Source organism: Chiloscyllium punctatum, chromosome 41 (assembly GCF_047496795.1).
Source record: "Chiloscyllium punctatum isolate Juve2018m chromosome 41, sChiPun1.3, whole genome shotgun sequence".
Lineage (NCBI taxonomy): Eukaryota > Metazoa > Chordata > Chondrichthyes > Orectolobiformes > Hemiscylliidae > Chiloscyllium > Chiloscyllium punctatum.
The window spans coordinates 39468131-39487702 of NC_092779.1; the positions used below are offsets into that span (position 1 = coordinate 39468131).

The 19572-nt window shown below is 42.7% G+C and overlaps 1 protein-coding gene across 7 annotated transcripts in view; it reads left to right on the plus strand.

Annotated features, from left to right (window-relative positions):
* The window catches only part of LOC140464992 (phosphatase and actin regulator 1-like), a 468298-nt gene extending 452707 nt beyond the window's left edge, over positions 1 to 15591 (plus strand). For all 7 annotated transcript variants that reach the window (XM_072560733.1, XM_072560737.1, XM_072560734.1 and 4 more), the window contains 4 exons: positions 398 to 459; positions 12861 to 13001; positions 13286 to 13362; positions 13446 to 15591. In XM_072560733.1, the coding sequence (XP_072416834.1) occupies positions 398 to 459; positions 12861 to 13001; positions 13286 to 13362; positions 13446 to 13461 (296 nt within the window). In that variant the 3' untranslated portion in view covers positions 13462 to 15591. The remainder of the gene's footprint in view (positions 1 to 397; positions 460 to 12860; positions 13002 to 13285; positions 13363 to 13445) is intronic.
* The last annotated feature ends 3981 nt before the right edge of the window (positions 15592 to 19572 follow it).

A 19572-nucleotide genomic window follows, 5' to 3' on the forward strand; every position in this document is an offset into this window, starting at 1 on the left:
GAAGCATGCACCTCGGCACCAAGTTTACAACATGCCTCTTGAAGAGAAACGTGTCAGAACAAATCACTCTTAAAGGCACATCTCATCACAGATGTTTCACCCTTTGATGAGGATGGGATTCATTAAGGAGAGATTCCTCCCCCTGGCCAATTGATTACTTCCCAGCAGTGTGTGATGCAGCCCTTAAGTGAGCATTAATTGCCCATTTACAGACTTCGAGTGCCCACTGGTGGACATGTATCCAGATACTATCTCCACTGCGAATATATTTACACTGAGGACAGGGTGAGGAGAGGGCAACAGGTTGAACGAGTCCCTTGTGTTTAGATACCTTTGCAAAAATTCAGCAAATGTGTTTTGCACATGTCGAAGATAATTTATTGAAATCTATCTTTAGCAAAAAATGAACAAGAAGAAGAGGAGGAAAAGAGAGAAATTAAAAGACGGCTGACAAGAAAGGTAAGTGATTCGATTTGGATCAGATGGTGCATAAGGAATGACAGTGACACAAATAGTATCTTTAACAAGAAGGCTGATGTTCCATGAGCAATATTGACTGAAATCTGGGATGCTGTTCGGAGGGTCAGTGTGGACTTGTTGGGCTGAAGGGCCTGTTTCCACACTATAGGGATTCTAAGATTAAATGATGAAAGAAATAGCAATACTAGACCAAAGACAGCAAGAAAGTAAAGAAAATATTATTAAAATTGAAAAAGGTATGAAGGGTGGAATGATGAATAGCTGCAATAACAAGAGAAACATTAGAATGAAACCAAAACCTGGAAAGAGAAAGGAAACAAAACAGAAGCTGAGAGAATGACAGTCCTACCTTTCAAGTGCCCAAACTAGAACAAAGAACAAAGAAAATTTACAGCTCAGGAACAGGCCCTTCAGCCCTCCAAGCCTGAGCCAATCCAAATCCACTGTCTAAACCTGTTGCCCAATTCCAAAGCATCTGTATCCCTCTGCTCCCCACCTACTCATGCATCTCTCTAGATGCAACTTAGATGAATCTACCATGCCTGCCTCTACCACCTCTGCTGGCAATGCGTTCCAGGCGCCTAACACACTCTGTGTAAAGTACTTGCCGCATATATTCCTCTTAAACTTTTCACCTCTCACCTTGAATGTGTGACCTCTCATGACTGAATTCCTCCCAAAGGGAATAAAGCTTATCTCTATCTACCCTGTCTACACCCTTCATGATTTTGTAGACCTCAATCAGGTCCCCCTCCTTGTTTCTAATGAAAACAATCCTAACCTATTCAACCTCTCTTCATAGCTTGCATACTCCATACCAGGCAACATCCTCGTAAATCTTCTCTGCACCCTCTCCAAAGCGTCCACACCCTTTTGGTAATGTGGCGACCAGAACTGTACACGGTATACTAATGCTGCCGAACCAAAGTGTTGTACAATTTTAACATGACCTGCCAGCTCTTATACTCAATGCCCCGTCCCATGAAGGCAAGCATACCATATGCCTTCTTGACCACACTATCCACCTGCGCAGCCACCTTCAAGGTACAATGGACCTGAACTCCCAGATCTCTCTGCTCATCTTTTCCCAAGGGTCTTCCATTTACAGTATAGTTCACTCTAGAATTAGACTTCCCAAAATGCATCACCTCACATTTGCCTGGATTGAACTCCATCTGCTATTTCTCTGCCCAACTCTTCAGTCTATCTGTATCCTCCTGTAAACTTTGACAGTCCCCTATACTTTCTGCTACTCCACCAACCTTCATGTCATCTGCAAACTTACTGATCAGACCAACAGTGCCCTCTTCCAGATCATTTATGTATATCACAAACAACAGTGGCCCTAGCACTTATCCCTGTGGAACATCACTGGTCACCTTTCTCCATTTCGAGAAACTTCCTTCAACTACTACTCTCTGTCTCCTGTTGCTCAACCAGTTCTTTATCCACCTAGCTTGCACACCATGTGACTTCACTTTCCCTATTAGTTTACCATGGGGAACCTTATCAAACGCCTTACTAAAGTCCATGTCTATGATATCTACACCCCTTCCTTCATCGGTCAACTTGGTCACTTCCTCAAAGAACTCTATTAAGTTGGTAAGGCACAATCTACCCCACACAAAACCATGTTGCCTATCACTGATAAGCTCATTCTTTTCCAAACATAAATACATTTTATTCCTCACTACCTTCTCAAGCAACTTTCCCACCACTGACATCAGGCTCACTGGTCTGTAGTTACCTGGAATTTTCCTACTACCCTTCTTGTACAGGGGGCCAACATGAGCAACCCTCCAGTCCTCCCGCACCTCAGCTGTGTTTATGGATGCTACAAAGATATCTGTCAGGGCCCCAGCTATTTCCTCTCTCGCTTCCCTCAGCAACCTGGGATAGATCCCATGTGGTCCTGGGGATTTGTCCACCTAAATAACCTCTAGCATACCCAACACATTATCCCTCCTTATGTCAACATGATCTAGAGTAAACAAACTTCTATCTCTAATCTCAGCATTCATCACCTCCCATTCCTCAGTGAACACTGATGCAAGTAATCATTGAGAATTTCACCCATTTTCTCAGGTTCGACACACAACCTTCCTTCCTTATCCTTTAGTGAACCGACCCTTTCTCTGGTTACCCTCTTGCTTCTTATATAAGAATAAAAGGCCTTGGGATTCTCCCTAATTCTGCTCGCTCAAGTTATTTCATGACCTCTTCTAACCTGCTTGATTCCTCGTTTAAGATTGGTCCTACTCTCCCGATATTCCTGTAAGGCCCGTTCTGTTCTTAGCTGCCTGGACCTTATGTACGCTTCCCTTTTCCTCTTGGCTAGTCACACAATTTCTCCTGTCATCCACGATTCATGAATCCTGCCTTTCCTATCCTTTGCCTTCAACAGGACATGCCAATCCTACTCTTTCTTGGATATTATCAAGGATCTTGCATTTGTTGAACTCATCCAGGCAAGTGATAAAAATTCAATCACAATCCTAACTTGTGCTTTGTCCAGGTAGACAGATATTGGAAAATCAGGAGGTGATAGACAGCATGGTTGTGTGAGCTTTTTGAGGAGGTGACACAGATGATTGATGAGGGAAAGCAGTTAATGTTGTCTACATGGACTTCAGTAAAGCCTTTGACAAGGACCATCATTGCAGATTGGCACAAATGGTATCAGTGGTGAGCTGGCAAGATAGATACAGAACTGGCTTAGTTACAGGAGACAGAGGGTAGTGGTGGAAAGATGCTTTTCAGAATGGAGGGTTGTGACAAGTGGTATTGCACAGGGATCAGTGCTGGGACCTCTGCTGTTCATGGCCTACATAAATGATTTGGAGGAAAATGTAGCTGGTCTAATTAGTAAGACAATACGAAGATTGGTGGAGTTGTGGATAGTGAAGAGGATTGTCAGAAGATACAATAGGATATAGATGAGTTGGCGGCATGGGCAGAAAAATGACAAATAGAGTTTAATCCGGACAAATATGATGCATTTTGTAAGGTAAGGTACAGGTGGAAATCAGATCATGAATGGCAGAACCCTTAGGAGAATTGACATGCAGAAGAATCTGGGTGTACAGATCCACAAATCACTAAACGTGGCAGTGCAGGGAGGTAAGGTAGTGATAAAGGTCTTTGGCATGCCTGCCTTCATTGGAAGGGACATTGAGTATAAGGATGGACAAGTTATGCCGCAGCTTGAAAGAAATTTAGTTAGGCCACACTTGGAATATTATTATAGTTTTGGCCACCCCTCTACCAGAAGGATGTGGATGCTTTGGAGATGGCACAGAAAAGGTTTACCTGGTATTATGGAGTTTGGCTATGAAGAAAGGTTGGCTAGACTTGGTTTTGTTTCACTGGAATGCAGGAGGTTGAAGGGTTACCTAATAGAAGTTTGTAAGATTGTGAATGGCATGGATAGAGTGGAAAGTATGAGGGTTTTTCCCAGACTGGAGGGGTCAATGCTCAGGAACACAGGTTGAATGTGCAAGGAGGGATGTTTAAAAGAGATATGTGAGGCACGTTTTTCACACAAAGGGTGGTGAGTGCCTGGAACGTGCTGCCAGCATGGCAGACACAATGGCAGCATTTGAGAAATACCTGGACGAATACATGAATAGGAAGGGAATAGAGGGATAAGGATCCTGTCGGTGAAGACAGTTTTAGTGTGGAAGGGCAAAATGTGCCAGCACAGGCTTAGAGGGTCGTAGGGTCTCTTCCTGTGCTGTATTTTCTTTGCTCTTTGTAAGTTATTGGCTGCAGGATTCCAAGCATCTAACCTTCTCTAATAGCCATATTTTTACATAAAATATATATATGAAATTATTTCAGAAAGGACATTGATGAAGCAGCTGAAGGTGTTTGTACCAAGAAACTAATCCTGAGGAACTCCTGAAGAGATGTCCAGGAGCTGAGATGAGTGACCTCCTCCAATTATACCCATCTTCCTTTGTGCTAAGCATGTCTCCAACCAGCAGAGAGTGTAACCCCCCGATTCCCATTTACAATAGTTTGGTAGAGCTCCTGAATGCACAATCATTCAAGATGTGGAGGCGCTGGTGTTAGACTGTGATGGGCAAAGTTAAAAATCACACAACACCAGGTTATGTTCCAACAGGTTTATTTGAAAGTACAAGCTTTCGGAGCATTGCTCCTTCATTAGGTAGCTAGTGGATTAGGATCATAGGATACAATATATCGCATCATTGTGTGACACTATGATCTTTTACTATAAATTCTGAGTCCTATAACCCTGCCCCATCAGCTACCTGATGAAGGAGCATGTTCCAAAGCTTGTACTTCCAAATAAACCTGTTGGACTATAACCTCGTGTTGTGTGGTTTTTAACAATTAGCTTCGATGTCAGCGTGGCCACATTTTCACTTTACCTTTGAAACGTGGCTCTTTTGTTCATGTTTGAACCAAGACAGTAATGAGGTCAGGAGCTGAGTCTTGGATACACACAGCATGAAAACAGTCCCTTCAGTCCAACCTGTCCATGCTGACCAGATGTACTAAATAAATCTAGTCCCATTTGGCAGCATTTGACCCATATCCCTCTAAACCCTTCCTATTCATGTTCTCATCCAGATGCTTTTTAAATGTTGATTGTACCAGCTTCCACCACCTCCTCTGGCAGCTCATTCCATACACGCACCACCCTCTGCATGAAAATGTTGTCCCATAGGCCCGTTTTAAATCTTTCCCCTCCCACCTTAAACCTATGCTTTCTAGCTTTGGAACTCCCTTACCCTGGCAAAAAGACCGTAGCTGTTCACCTCATCCATGCCCCTCATGATTTTATAGACTTCAATAATGTGACTCCTGTGCCTGCAACGCTCCAGAGAAAACAGCCCCAGCCTTTTCAGCCTCTCCCTATAGGTCAAACACTCCAAACCTGGCAACATCTTTGTAAATCTTTTCTGAACCCTTCCAAGTTTGATAACAGTTTTTCTATAACAAAGAAATCAGAACTGAATGCAGTATTCCAAAAGTTGCCTAACCAATGTCCTGTGCAGCATAACATGACGTCCCAACTCTGATACTCAATGTACTGACCAAGAAAGGCAAACATACCAATCACCTTCTTCACTACCTTGTTTACCTATGACTTCACTTTCAAGGAACTGTGAACCTGCACCCTCAAGGTCTTTGTTCCACAGCACTCATCAGGACCTTACCATTAAGTGTACAAGCCCTGCCCTGATGAGCTTTACTAAAATGCAGCACCTCACATTTTACTAAATTAAACTCCATCTGCCACATTTGTCCATTTGATCAAGGTTGCACTAGGAGGTCACGTTCTTTGCTGTCCACTACCACCAGCAGTTTTGGTGTCATCTGCAAACTTATTAACCATACCTCCTATATTGACATCTGAATCATTTATATAAATGATAAGTAGCAGTAGACCCAGTACTGAACCTTGCGGTCACAGGCCTCCAGTCTGAAAAGCAACCCTCCACCTTGAGGCCAATTTTATGTCCAAATGGCTAGCACTCCCTGTATTCCATATGACTAATCTTGTTAACCAGTCTACCATGTGGAATCCTGCTGACTGGCTTGCTGAAGTCCAGATAGACAACGTTCACTGGTCTGTCTTCATAAATCTTTTCTGTCACTTATTCAAAAAATCTCAATCAAGTGAGTGAGACCTGAGTTTTCATGCATGAAGCCAGTCCTTGCCTTTCTAAACACATATAAATTCTGTCCTTCAGAATCTGATTCAGGTTTGTCAACCTCAAACTGATTGTGAAATTCTGTCATGTTATGATGACCTCTGCATTCTTCTCCATTCTTGATTATTTCAGGATTGTCAATCCAAGACTTTACCACGAGGGAATAAAAGGAGGCAGGATCCAAGTCTACTCCAGCTGAAATGGGGATTAACCCCCCCCACCCCCCCAACCAAGATGCTGGCATTTTTTTTCTTGCCAACTGACCTGATTCATCTGACCACACTTCACACCCCACACCCCACCCCCCCCCCCCCACCCCCAGCATTCTACCTTAGATGATCCTTTATTGTGAAATCATTATTTGATCCTGTCTCATAAACACATCATCAAGTCCAAAAATAGACTGTACCCTAGTTAATTCTAGAATGTATTGTTCTATGAAATAATTTTAATAAACCCTGCACCCATCTTTAAAACTGCCTTTGTCAATTTGATTTCTCCAATCTACTTTAAGATTAAAATCTCTCATGATCATTGCTGTACCTTTCTTACAAGCCCTTATTCTTATTTATAGTCTCTCCTACCCTGGAAGTGGTAGAAGACCTATAAACTCGTCTGCCAGTGACTTTCTCACCTATTTCTTATCCTATTAAAGCTTATTCTATGTGTTGATCTTCTAAGCAAAGAGAATTTCCCACTTCTAAATTCTTTATTTACAGAGTTACCCACACTTACTTTTCCATTCTCAAATATTTTGGTTCTCTGTAATGGCTAATTCGTCATTACCTTTTCATTTCTATACATGCTATCACTTTATCTATCTTGATATGCGTGGCATGAACATTCAAGTGAACACTTTTTAAAAACCATTTCCCTACTCAAGCTTATTTCCTGGTGCAATCTTATGTCTGTACACTCTGATTATCTTTACCCATTGCTACCCTGCATTACTACCTTGTTCTCTCGAAATCTCCCCTCAAGTGAACAGCCCAAGTTAGACAATTCATCAGGATCCTGGTGCCAACATAATTCAAGTGAAGGCTATCTGTGTTGTACAGCTTCTCTTTCACAGCTGGTGCTAATACCCTATAAATGAAAACCCATTTCTCTAAAATAATTGTTGTCATTAGCTGTTCCTCAATTTGAATATGACATCAAATCTTTATCATGGATTTTTGCTTTGGCTCTTAATCATAGAATTCAACAGAACAAAACGAGACCTTCAACCCATCAGGTCTGTACTTCCAAGGCTACACTAGAACTATACTCGTCCCATTTTCCAGAGCTTGGCCCATCGCCTTCAATCTTAAATGCTTATCGAAGCACTTTAAAGGTTGTGAGGTTACCCACTTTTATTGCCATAATGGAGTGCGTTCCAGAACCCCCACCAACCTCCGATGAAAAGGTTTACCCTCAACACCCCTCTAAACCTCCTGATTTTCAATTTAATTGTGCTCCCTAGTTATAATCCTTCAACTAAGGAAAAACACTGCCTTTTTTTCTATCCTGTTCATTCCCTTCTTAATCTTATGCATCTCTGTCAAGTCCCCTCTCAGCTTTTTGTGCTCCAAAGAAAACAATCCTAGCTTATCCACTCTCTCTTCATAGGTAAAGTGCTCTATCCAGGTAATATCTTGATGAATCTCCTATGCATCCTCTTCAGTGCAATCACATCCTTCCTCTCCTGCAGTGACCAGGCCTAATCAAAGTTCTGTACATCTCCAGCATAATCTCTTTCCTCTTGTAATCCATACCTTGACCAATAAATGTCAGGCAATTCTAGATGGACATTTGGATATTTGGGCACGAGTCAAAAAATGTGGTGCACATCCGAGAAGCAGGAGAATCGACATTTCACAGATAGAATCCCTACAGTATGAAAACAGGCCCTTTGCCCAATAAGTCTACACTGACCCCTGCAAAGAGTAACCCACCCAGACCCAGTCCCCTTACCCTATATTCCCCATGACTAATGCACCAAACCTACACATCCTGGGTACTATGGGCAATTTAGCATGGCCAATTCAACTAACCTGCACATCTTTGGACTGTGGGAGGAAACCAGAGCACCCGGAGGATGCCCACGCAGACACAGGGAGAATGTGCAAACTCTACACAGACAGTCACCCAAGGCTGGAATCAAACCCAGGTCCCTGGCGCTGTGAGGCAGCAGTGCTAACCACTGAGCCACCATGCTACCCCACACAAGCCCTTCATCCAAAATGTGGCACACTCAACTGAATGTGGCACATTCAATGTGATATTCCTGATGAAGGGCTTATGCCCAAAATGTCAATTTTCCTACTGCTCAGATGCTGCCTGACCTGCTGTGCTTTTCCATTGCCATCACTTTACTCTGATATCCATTATCTGCAGTCCTCACTTCCTCCTATTTGGGCACATGAGACACGATATCCAATAGGGTACTTAGATATTGAATGCATGATTTGTTTTCTTTTCTTTGCTAACATTCTTCCTCTTCATTCGGAAATCATGACATGAAATGTGCTTGATTGATATTTTGTCTTCACTCCCAGCCATTAAGGTCAATGGTATATGTTTCAAGGACAATATCAGAGTAACTTTGAAACATTTTCTTTGTCATTCTGTGAAGCATTTACCATTTGAGCTTCAGTGAATTGAACCCGGCCTGGGAGATTGATTTTTGCTATTCAGACACAGTCCAGTCCATCCAAATACGTTTGACAAGGGATACAAAATACATTTTATAAACTTATTTTGCCTGAATGCTTCATGGAATTGACTTCAAGAGGGGCACTGATGTTTTATTCAACGTTCAACCCATTGAATTCAAAGGAGATATTGCTGGCGTAATTTCTCTCCAACTGTTATGTGCATTAATACACAATCCACATGCCAATACAGTGAAGACAACCAATCTGAATATCAGGACATTCGTTGACTTACAGAGCTCTTTACAGAAGGTTGAATTATTGTCGTTGATGTTGTCCTGGATCTTCTTATTAATTGTGGTCTTTTATGGGGCATGGCTACTAATGTATGGGAGGTTTCCAATATATATCAAATTCTCTTTTCCAAAATATATTAAAGGTGGATTATTTGGCTGACCAGATCCAAGCTGATGTATGAGATTTGGAGGGTTGGAGGTGGTTACAAAGATAAGGAGGGGCAGGGTTTTGAATAGGTTTGAAATAGAAGGTGAACATTTTAACACTAAAGTGTGCTAGACTGGAATCTAATGTAGGTCAGTGTGGGGACTTGGTTGAAGTTAGGATGAGAGATACAATTATAAACACTTGAGTCTAATTGTAATAAAAGGATGGATGAAGGTTCCAGTAACTGGGGGGGCTCTGAGGCAGGGAACTATTAATATAAGAAAGATATTTTAGGAAAAACAAAATGTCAATAAAGTCTAATGGATTGAGTGAAGTCTGATTCAGAGCGAGTGGACTAGTTTGTCATTGTTTGTTGTTATTGCAATGCATTGGTGGAATGCAGAAGGAAAGGTGTAATGAAGAGGATTGCACACTGCGTTTTCAAAAAAAAATCCTTCCCAAGATAATGCCTACTAGGTTCCCATTTCTTCTCTAATAAAGCCGTAAACGTCATTAATGTGTTTTTTAGATTAGATTATCTACATGTTCATGCTAGTGATGGGCATGTAGGTGTAGGTTGGTAAAATTGAGCTATCTGCGATGAAGCACAACAAACAGTGGGTGGCAAACCACCCTTCAAGACCAGAAACAAACCAAAATAAGGGCATAATAATGCTAACCACTGCTGACACTATAAATATCAGGGACAGATATTCAGAATAATTGGAAAAGTGTTATTATTCTGTGCTGTTAGCAAGAACTGTTTTTGACAGTCAATCAGATGTATACTGCTCAATGGTTTCCTCATAATAGGCAGTATACCTGAATATCTGACTTGTGCTGATGTTATCATTGGAATTTAAAATTTATGAGTCAAAATGCCTCCACTGGAATGTGACCTGTTTCTCCATGCATTGTTAAAATTATCTGTAAATTATCCTATGCTATTGGAAGTGACTAATGGTGTCTTAAATGAACAATGACTGCAGATGCTGGAAACCAGATTCTGGATTAGTGGTGCTGGAAGAGCACAGCAGTTCAGGCAGCATCCAAGTAGCTTCGAAATCGACGTTTCAGGCAAAAGCCCTTCATCAGGATAAAGGCAGTGAGCCTGAAGCGTGGAGAGATAAGCGAGAGGAAGGTGGGGGTGGGGAGAAAGTAGCATAGAGTACAATGGATGAAGGTGGTAGGTCAAGGAGGAGAGGGTGGAGTGGATAGGTAGAAAAGAAGATAGGCAGGTAGGACAAGTCCGGACAAGTTATGGGGACAATTACTGAGCTGGAAGTTTAGAACTAGGGTGAGATGGGGGAAGGGGAAATGAGGAAACTGTTGAAGTCCACATTGATGCCCTGGGGTTGAAGTGTTCCGAGGCGGAAGATGAGGCGTTCTTCCTCCAGGCGTCTGGTGGTGATGGAGCGGCGGTGAAGGAGGCCCAGGACCTCCATGTCCTCGGCAGAGTGGGAGGGGGAGTTGAAATGTTGGGCCACGGAACGGTGTGGTTGATTGGTGCGGGTGTCCTGGAGATGTTCCTTAAAGCACTCTGCTAGGAGGCGCCCAGTCTCCCCAATGTAGACGAGACCGCATTGGGAGCAATGGATACAATAAATGATATTAGTGGATGTGCAGGTAAACCTTTGATGATGTGGAAGGCTCCTTTAGGGCCTTGGATAGAGGTGAGGGGGGAGGTGTGGGCGCAGGTATTACAGTACCTGCGGTGGCAGGGGAAAGTGCCAGGATTGGAGGGTGGGTTGTTTAGGGGCGTGGACCTGACCAGGTAGTCGCGGAGGGAACGGTCTTTGCGGAAGGCGGAAAGGGGTAGGGAGGAAAATATATCCCTGGTAGTGGGGTCTGTTTGGAGGTGGCAGAAATGTCGGCGGATGATTTGGTTTATGCGAAGGTTGGTAGGGTGGAAGGTGAGCACCAGGGGCGTTCTGTCCTTGTTACGGTTGTAGGGGTGGGGTCTGAGGGCGGAGGTGCGGGATGTAGATGAGATGCGTTGGAGGGCATCTTTAACCACGTGTGAAGGTAAATTGCGGTCTCGAAAGAAGGAGGCCATCTGGTGTGTTCTGTGGTGGAACTGGTCCTCCTGGGATCTTCCGTAATTACACCGGTACCACTCCCCACCTCTTCCTCCGCTACATTGATGCCTGCATTGGCGCCACCTCGTGCTCCCGCGAGGAGGTTGAGCAATTCATCAACTTCACCAACACATTCCACCCTGACCTTAAATTTACCTGGACCATCTCTGACACCTCCCTCCCCTTCCTGGACCTCTCCATCTCCATTAATGACAACCGACTTGACACTGACATTTTTTACAAACCCACCGACTCCCACAGCTACCTGGATTACACCTCTTCTGACCCTACCTCTTGAAAAAATGCCATCCCGTATTCTCAATTCCTCCGCCTCCGCCAGATCTGTTCCCAGGAGCACCAGTTCCACCACAGAACACACCAGATGGCCTCCTTCTTTAGAGACCGCAATTTTCCTTCCCACGTGGTTAAAGATGCCCTCCAACGCATCTCGTCTACATCCCACACCTCCGCCCTCAGACCCCACCCCTCCAACCGTAACAAGGACAGAACGTCCCTGGTGCTCACCTTCCACCCTACCAACCTTCGCATAAACCAAATCATCCGCCGACATTTCCGCCATCTCCAAACAGACCCCACTACCAGGGATATATTTCCCTCCCCACCCCTTTCCACCTTCCGCAAAGACCGTTCCCTCCGCGACTACCTGGTCAGATCCACGCCCCCAAACAACCCACCCTCCAATCCTGGCACTTTCCCCTGCCACCGCAGGAACTGTAAAACCTGCGTCCACACCTCCTCCCTCACCTCTATCCAAGGCCCTAAAGGAGCCTTCCACATGCATCAATGTTTTACTTGCACATCCACTAATATCATTTATTGTATCCGTTGCTCCCGATGCGGTCTCCTCTACATTGGGGAGACTGGGCGCCTCCTAGCAGAGTGCTTTAAGGAACATCTCCGGGACACCCGCACCAATCAATCACACCGTTCTGTGGCCCAACATTTCAACTCCCCCTCCCACTCTGCCGAGGACATGGAGGTCCTGGGCCTCCTTCACCGCCGCTCCCTCACCACCAGATGCCTGGAGGAAGAACGCCTCATCTTCCGCCTCGGAACACTTCAACCCCAGGGCATTAATGTGGACTTCAACATTTCCCCTTCCCCCACCTCACCCTAGTTCTAAGCTTCCAGCTCAGTAACTGTCCCCATGACTTGTCCGGACTTGTCCTACCTGCCTATCTTCTTTTCCACCTATCCACTCCACCCTCTCCTCCTTGACCTATCACCTTCATCCCCTCCCCCACTCACCTATTGTACTCTATGCTACTTTCTCCCCACCCCCACCCTCCTCTCGCTTATCTCTCCACACTTCAGGCTCACTGCCTTTATTCCTGATGAAAGGCTTTTGCCCGAAACGTCGATTTCGAAGCTACTTGGATGCTGCCTGAACTGCTGTGCTCTTCCAGCACCACTAATCCAGAATCTTAAATGAACTATGTCTATCCATTAGTAATGGAAAAGATTGCAAACATGTTACCTCCATTGTCTTAAGTCTACAATATCTGTTTTGCTTCTAGCTTAGCCAAAGACCTACAGTGGAGGAATTAAGGGAGAGAAAAATCCTAATCCGTTTCAGTGACTATGTGGAAGTAGCTGAGGCCCAGGATTATGACAGACGTGCAGACAAGCCATGGACAAGGCTAACAGCTGCTGACAAAGTAAGATATTATAGTCAAACATTCAGAAAGATGGAAATGGTACAAGTATTGAGAATTTGTTTTTGCCAGAATCTATTATCGCAATTTTGAAAGTTCGAATTGACTGAGCCTCAACTGTTTCTTGAGGAATGAGAATTCTAAAATTTCACAACCATTTGTACAAAGAAGTGCTCTGTGATCTCACCTTAGAAAATAGGAACATTAGATAGAATATATAACCTAATATAGCAGGAACTTTAAAGTCCAATATTTCTCTAGTAATTCCAGTGCCTTTTAAATTTCAGGCTGCTATCCGTAAGGAATTGAATGAATTCAAAAGCACTGAGATGGAAGTGCATGAATTAAGTAGGCACCTAACAAGGTATGGGTTTCTGTTTTACAACATATTGAATGGAATATCCTAAATAAGTGCCATCTAATAAATATTTGTTGCATTCCTTTCAGGTTTCATAGGCCCTAGCTGTTTACTGTGTATAACCATGGAGTCTTACAAAAACCAGAAGTGCTAGGGCTGTACAGGTGCCCACTAAACCCTCCAGGACTGAACTCTTCTTAATTGCCTTTATGTATCAGATATTTACAGTAACGCACATTTCCAATTGTCTACTAATCTGCTGACCTTCAGGAGTTATCATGTTGCTCCAGATCAAATGTGCCACATTCGTAAGCCGCTGACTTCTAATACCACTATTCAGCATTGTCTTAGTCTCTCATTGTTAATTGCTTGAGATGATCCATAAGGATGAAATCTCAATCAGTAGGTGTGATGGAGCTGAGACAGCTCACTACAGTTATTTATCTAAAGGAACTCCCAAGTTTCTCTGCTGTTAATGTTACTGAAATTTTACCATCCTACCATTTTTCTAACCCAAACTCAGCCAACTTGCATATATAGGGTATAGTTGGCTAAATAGCATCAGTTTATCAAGCACTGGTTGCAGGTTCATCAGGTTTTGCTGGAAGGGGCTATATATTTTATGATAAATATATGCTACATAAAAATAAATAGGTATTAATTGGATCAAATGTTTATGTAACAAGCTGTAATGCACCTAACCATGTTCTGATTGATGGAACACAAATTACCGAATATTTCGTTGAAGATATTCCTGGACTGGTAAATGAAAGAGTTGCTTCAGTACACACATTGTATTTTTTGGAACGTTGTATATGTAAGAAGCTTCTTTGCAAATGCAACTTGTTGGTTGAGCAGAATAAATGTAAAATACTTACGAGTTACTAATTTTAAAAAGCTGGAAAAGAGTATTTATTGATTTTATAACACTGTTAAGGTTACAGAGGCTGCAGCATCTAATATTCAATCTGATTCTATTTTGACAGTTTTCAGGCAAAGTTTTACCCAATACAGTTTACAGTTTAATGTAAGTTTTAATAGGCTGGGCATAGGAGGAAGCAAATCTTTCTTTAGCTTGAGAAAAGACTGAACGTAGGCTACTAAACGAAAGGGCCTGTGTCCACGGTTACCTGACATCAATCTATGTTATATATTACTGCACTTATTAAGAAAGACACTTCTGCCCACATTAAATGCATAATTAAAGAAGTGAATGGTAGTGTAAATGAAATGAGCCATTCATATATGTATAGTGAAGTATATATATGAATATGTACAAGTCCAAGGAACACTGAGATGGGGTCACAGTTACCATACAACTCTGCTCTGGAATGGAATGTTTTCTAATAGGAGATATAGCAGCCAGAATATATATGCTCAGTTATCCGAATAACCTCATCCTATATCTAGGCCTGGTTTGACCCCATATGTAGTAACTGCATCAATTGGTCTTAATCCACACCTAACTCTGGTAAAGTAGGATTTTAAAATTAAGACAAACTTAGAATAAATTTTTAAGTTTTCTTTCATTTCTTGCACCTAATGAAAAGGAAGCTCTACCTTAGTAGAATTAATAGAATGGAAAGGTTCCATTAATGTGAAGGTTCTATTTAAGCTGTAGTTACCCATCAAACCAATATTTGAGCCAAAACTGTGACTCAACTTATTTTTTGAAAAAAAAAATTGATGCTGTTGATGTTGAGCTCCTTCAGGTTGGAATTTAAACTGTTCTTTTCTGTGTACATTCACTAAACTGTTCAGTCTTTCCTGTCAGTTTAAGCTCCAATTACTCAGTCGGTTTTCATGGACACATGGTTCTGAACAAACTGTATGAATTAATGTGTGAGTACCTGTACACAATTGTCTTTGTGGAGGAGTGAATGTTGTGGCTGTTCCCTCTGTGCTCTTTCAGTATTGTATAATAAACAAATTTTGATGTATGAAAACTGTAAATAACCATAAAAAAGTTTGAGTTTCTAATTTGGTTTGCTCCAGTTTTTGGTCATCTGTACATGCTGAAATTGCATGTTATTGTATAATTTAAATTACTGTCTACAAGTTTGTTTCAAATGATGTATACAGTTTCTTAAGACTAAATCTTATTTAAAAAGTCTTTTTTAGTGGTTGGCATTCAACAACTGTTTTTACATAAAAGGGGCTTCAATTTAAAGAGTTTGGTTAAATCTAATTTTGCTAAATAACTTGAGCTTTGGTCCCATTAAAAGTTAAAATAAAGGCAAACTGGTGTCTTCATTTTCACTGTCATTTGATGCAAACTTCTTCAAGCTCATTGAGTTGGAATGGTTAGGAATTGTCGGTGCAAATAATAAAGAGCCAAGGAGCACCATGTGACACTTGAACTTTGGCCAATGGAAAGTTTCCATTTGGTCCAAAGTAGCTTCCACCACACAACATATTTAGGATGTGACATACACTGGATGCCATATTTTCAAAGAGGTTTCCATCTGTGCATCTAATGATCAGCAGGATCATGCAGAACATGGAGATTGTGACATTTATCAATATGTGCGCTGGACTGTTATTCCTAAACTTCACACATCAACTAATGTACAGTCTCATAACCTTGCAAATGTTACATTAAATGGAAAGAAAAACTAGTCTCATTATTTATTTAAAAGAATCATAAAATATTTAAAGGTCATTTGCTACAATATTTCTTCAGACCGTTGATGCAGTTTCAATTAGTTTCAATCGACCTCCAAGAACAATCTGACTGGGAATCAGCTACTTTTTTAGAGTCATGCAGCACAGGAACAGACCCTTCTACCCAATTAGTCCATGTTAAACAAGTTTCCCAAACTAAATTAGTCCCATTTACTCTCATTTGGTCCATATCCCTCTAAACTGGGAGAAAGTAAAGACTGCATGTCCCGGAGATCAGAGTCAAAAGGTGTGGTGCTGTAAAAGCACATTCCTGATGAAGAGCTTGTGCTCGAAACATCGACTCTCCTGCTCCTCAGATGCTGCCTGACCAGCTGTGCTTTTCCATATCCCCATATTTGACCCCCATATCCCTCTCAACCTTTCTTGTTCATGTACCTGTCCAAATGTCTTATAGATATTGTAACTGTACTTGCATTCAGTTCTTCCTCTGGCTGTTCATTCCACATACGAACCACCATCCATGTGGGAAAAAAGTAGCTCCTTCAATCACTTTTAAATCTTTCACCTCACCTTAAAATATGCCCTCTAGTTTTGAAATCCCCTACTCTCGGGATTCGATAGAATCTTACCGTGCAGCACTCATTAGCTCTAAAATTACAAATAGATTCAGCTCAGTAGGGCTTGATGATACTATTGTCAAGTCGACTGACAGCTCTTTGAAATAGCCATGTAGCTGTGCGTTATGAAGTGTTTTGACACACTTGTTCATTTATCTCAAGTTTTCAATATTATTACAGAGCTCCAAGAGATCTGTATAAATTGGATACTGGTTGACTGGACGTGGAGGAAATGCAATTTGGGGATACCAAGGCCACAGTGTCCATGAAGGAGATATTGGCCATCTTGGGGGTATGGGAGATATACTGATGAGTCATACATTGGGTGACTGTTGAGACTCACAATCATCTATTCATCTGTGCTGAACTCAGCTTCCATTTCTATATCTAAAGCTTAGGGGACAGCAGATCGCATACCCCACTCTCAGCTATGCCTACTCATAATAATTTGGGGCTAATACATTAAAGAGGCAGACTTTTGACATTGTGAGTTGACCTCAATAAGGGAATTTTGGCCCAATATGCCATTAGCTAATCAATTCCCCCATCCTACTTACCATCATCCTAAACTTACCTCTTCTAAACTTGGAATGGCAAAATGGAAATAGCATTAGGAAGAAGACACTAATGAATAGAGAACACCATTACTAACTCTGATAACGACATGGAGGCAGGAACTTAAAATCTCTTTAGTTTGCCAGTGGGCACAAGTGGCCTGCAACCAGGATACACAGGATTTTTGCAGAGAATTCAGATAATGACTTTGATGGGGTAGTGTACAGAAAACGGATGATGGCCTTGTGCATTCATAATTAGTACATTGGAAGGTCTACCAGGAAGTCTACTGGCACTATCAAGGAACATGAAAATTGAGACTCCAGTTTGACACGACACTTTGCACATAGCTTGAAATGATGGCCAGTCCTAATAAATATGACTATGATGTAGCATCTTTTAACTGCTGCCTCATCTTCCATGGCAGCACAAGCATCCAGACTCATGTCACAAGTGCCTCCATATACATCACATCATCCTCCACCATCTCTGCCACCTACCAACAGACCCCATCGCCAGAGATATAGTTCCCTCCCCACCCCTATCCACTTGCCGTAAAGACCATTCCCTCCATGACTCTCTTGTCAGGTCCACGCTCCCCACCAATCTTCCATCCCCTCCCAGCACCTTTGCCTGCCACCGCAGGATTTGCAAACCTGCGCGGGATCCACACCTCCCTACTCACCTCCATTCAAGGCCCCAAAGGAGCTTTCCATATCCATCAAAGTTTTACCTGCACTTTCACACGTCATTTACTGTATCCATTGCTCCCAATGCAGTCTCCTCTACATTGGGGAGACAGGACACCTACTTGCACTGTGCTTCAGAGAATATCTCCGGGATACCTGCGCCAACCAACCCCTGCCCCATGGCCAAACACTTTAACTCCCCCTCCCACTCCTCAAAGGGCATGTAGGTCCTGGGCCTCCTCCATCGCCATACCCTAACCATCCAACACCTGAAGGAAGAACGCCTCATCTTCCACCTTACCCCCCAATACCACACAGCATCAATCATGACCAGTTCCCCATTTCCTCTCTCTCCACCTTATCCCAGTTCCAACCTTCCAACTCTGCACTGCCCTTATGACCTGTCCTACCCGTCTATCTTCCTTCCCATTTATCTGCTCCACCCTCCTCTCTGACCTATTACTATTACCCCCAACCTCCATCTACCTATTGCACTCTCAGCTACCTTCCCCCAGCCCCACCCCCCCCTCCCATTTATCTCTCCACCCCTCGGCTCACAAACCTCATTCCTGATGAAGGGCTCTTGCCTGAATCGTCGATTCTCCTGCTCCTCAGATACTGCCTGACCTGCTGTGCTTTTCCAGCACCACACCTTTGACTCTGATCTCCAGCATCTACAGTCCTCACTTTCCCTTAGCATACTACACTACAAATATTCCTGGTGTCAGGCAAGCTCAGACTGCTGTCATCATGGCTTTGGAAACCAGTACTCAAAATGGCATCCTCCTTTACTAGATTTGCTGAAGCACTAACCAGGGAAAGTGCAGATAATTCAGTGAAATATGAACCACTGTTCACTTGTCAAATGACAATAATCATGTTCCCACTATCATGTCTGTGCTGTTACCTGTCAACCGAGAACGTGGCCATTCATGTCGAGAATACTCTGCAAAAGGACCTTCTAGACCCAGAATGCATAAGGATGTCTTGCAAAGTCCAAGCAATCTACAGCACAGGTAAAGACTCTTTGGCCAATTATAGCCATCCAAAAACAATCACTTAATTGTTCGAATTCCATTTTCCAGCATTTGACCCATAGCCTTGTACACCTTCACATTCTAAGTGTACATTTAAATACTTCTTAAATGTTATGAGGGCTTTGCCTCTCCCATCCTTATATGCAGTGTGTTTCAGATTCCCACTATCCTCTGGGTGCGAAGGATTTTCCTCACATCTTTTCTAACTTTTTGCCCCAAACTTGAAATATTTGCTCCCTGCTCAAGAATCCCTCCTTCAAGTGAAAACTGTTTCTTCCTGTCTGTTCTATCTATGCCCCAATCATATCACACAGCACAGAAACAGACCCTTCGGTCCAACCAGTCTCTGTCAAACATAATCCCGAACTAAACTAGTCCAATCTCCCTGCTCCTGGCCCATACCCCTCCAAACCTTTGGATTCTTGTATTTATCCAAGCGCCTTTTAAATGTTGTAACTATTCATCACCTCCTCAGGAAGCTAATTCTACACCAATCACCTTCTGTGTAAAAGAAAATTGTGCCCCCATGTTTTTTTTTAATATCTCTCTCCTCTCACCTGAAAAGTATGCCCCTGGTCTTGAAATCTCCCAGCTGAGGGAAAAGACAATTACCATTAATCTCGTTTACACTGATGAATTTTTAAGCCTCTGAAGGTCACCTCTCAACTTCTTAGGCTCCGGCCTTTCTTTTTA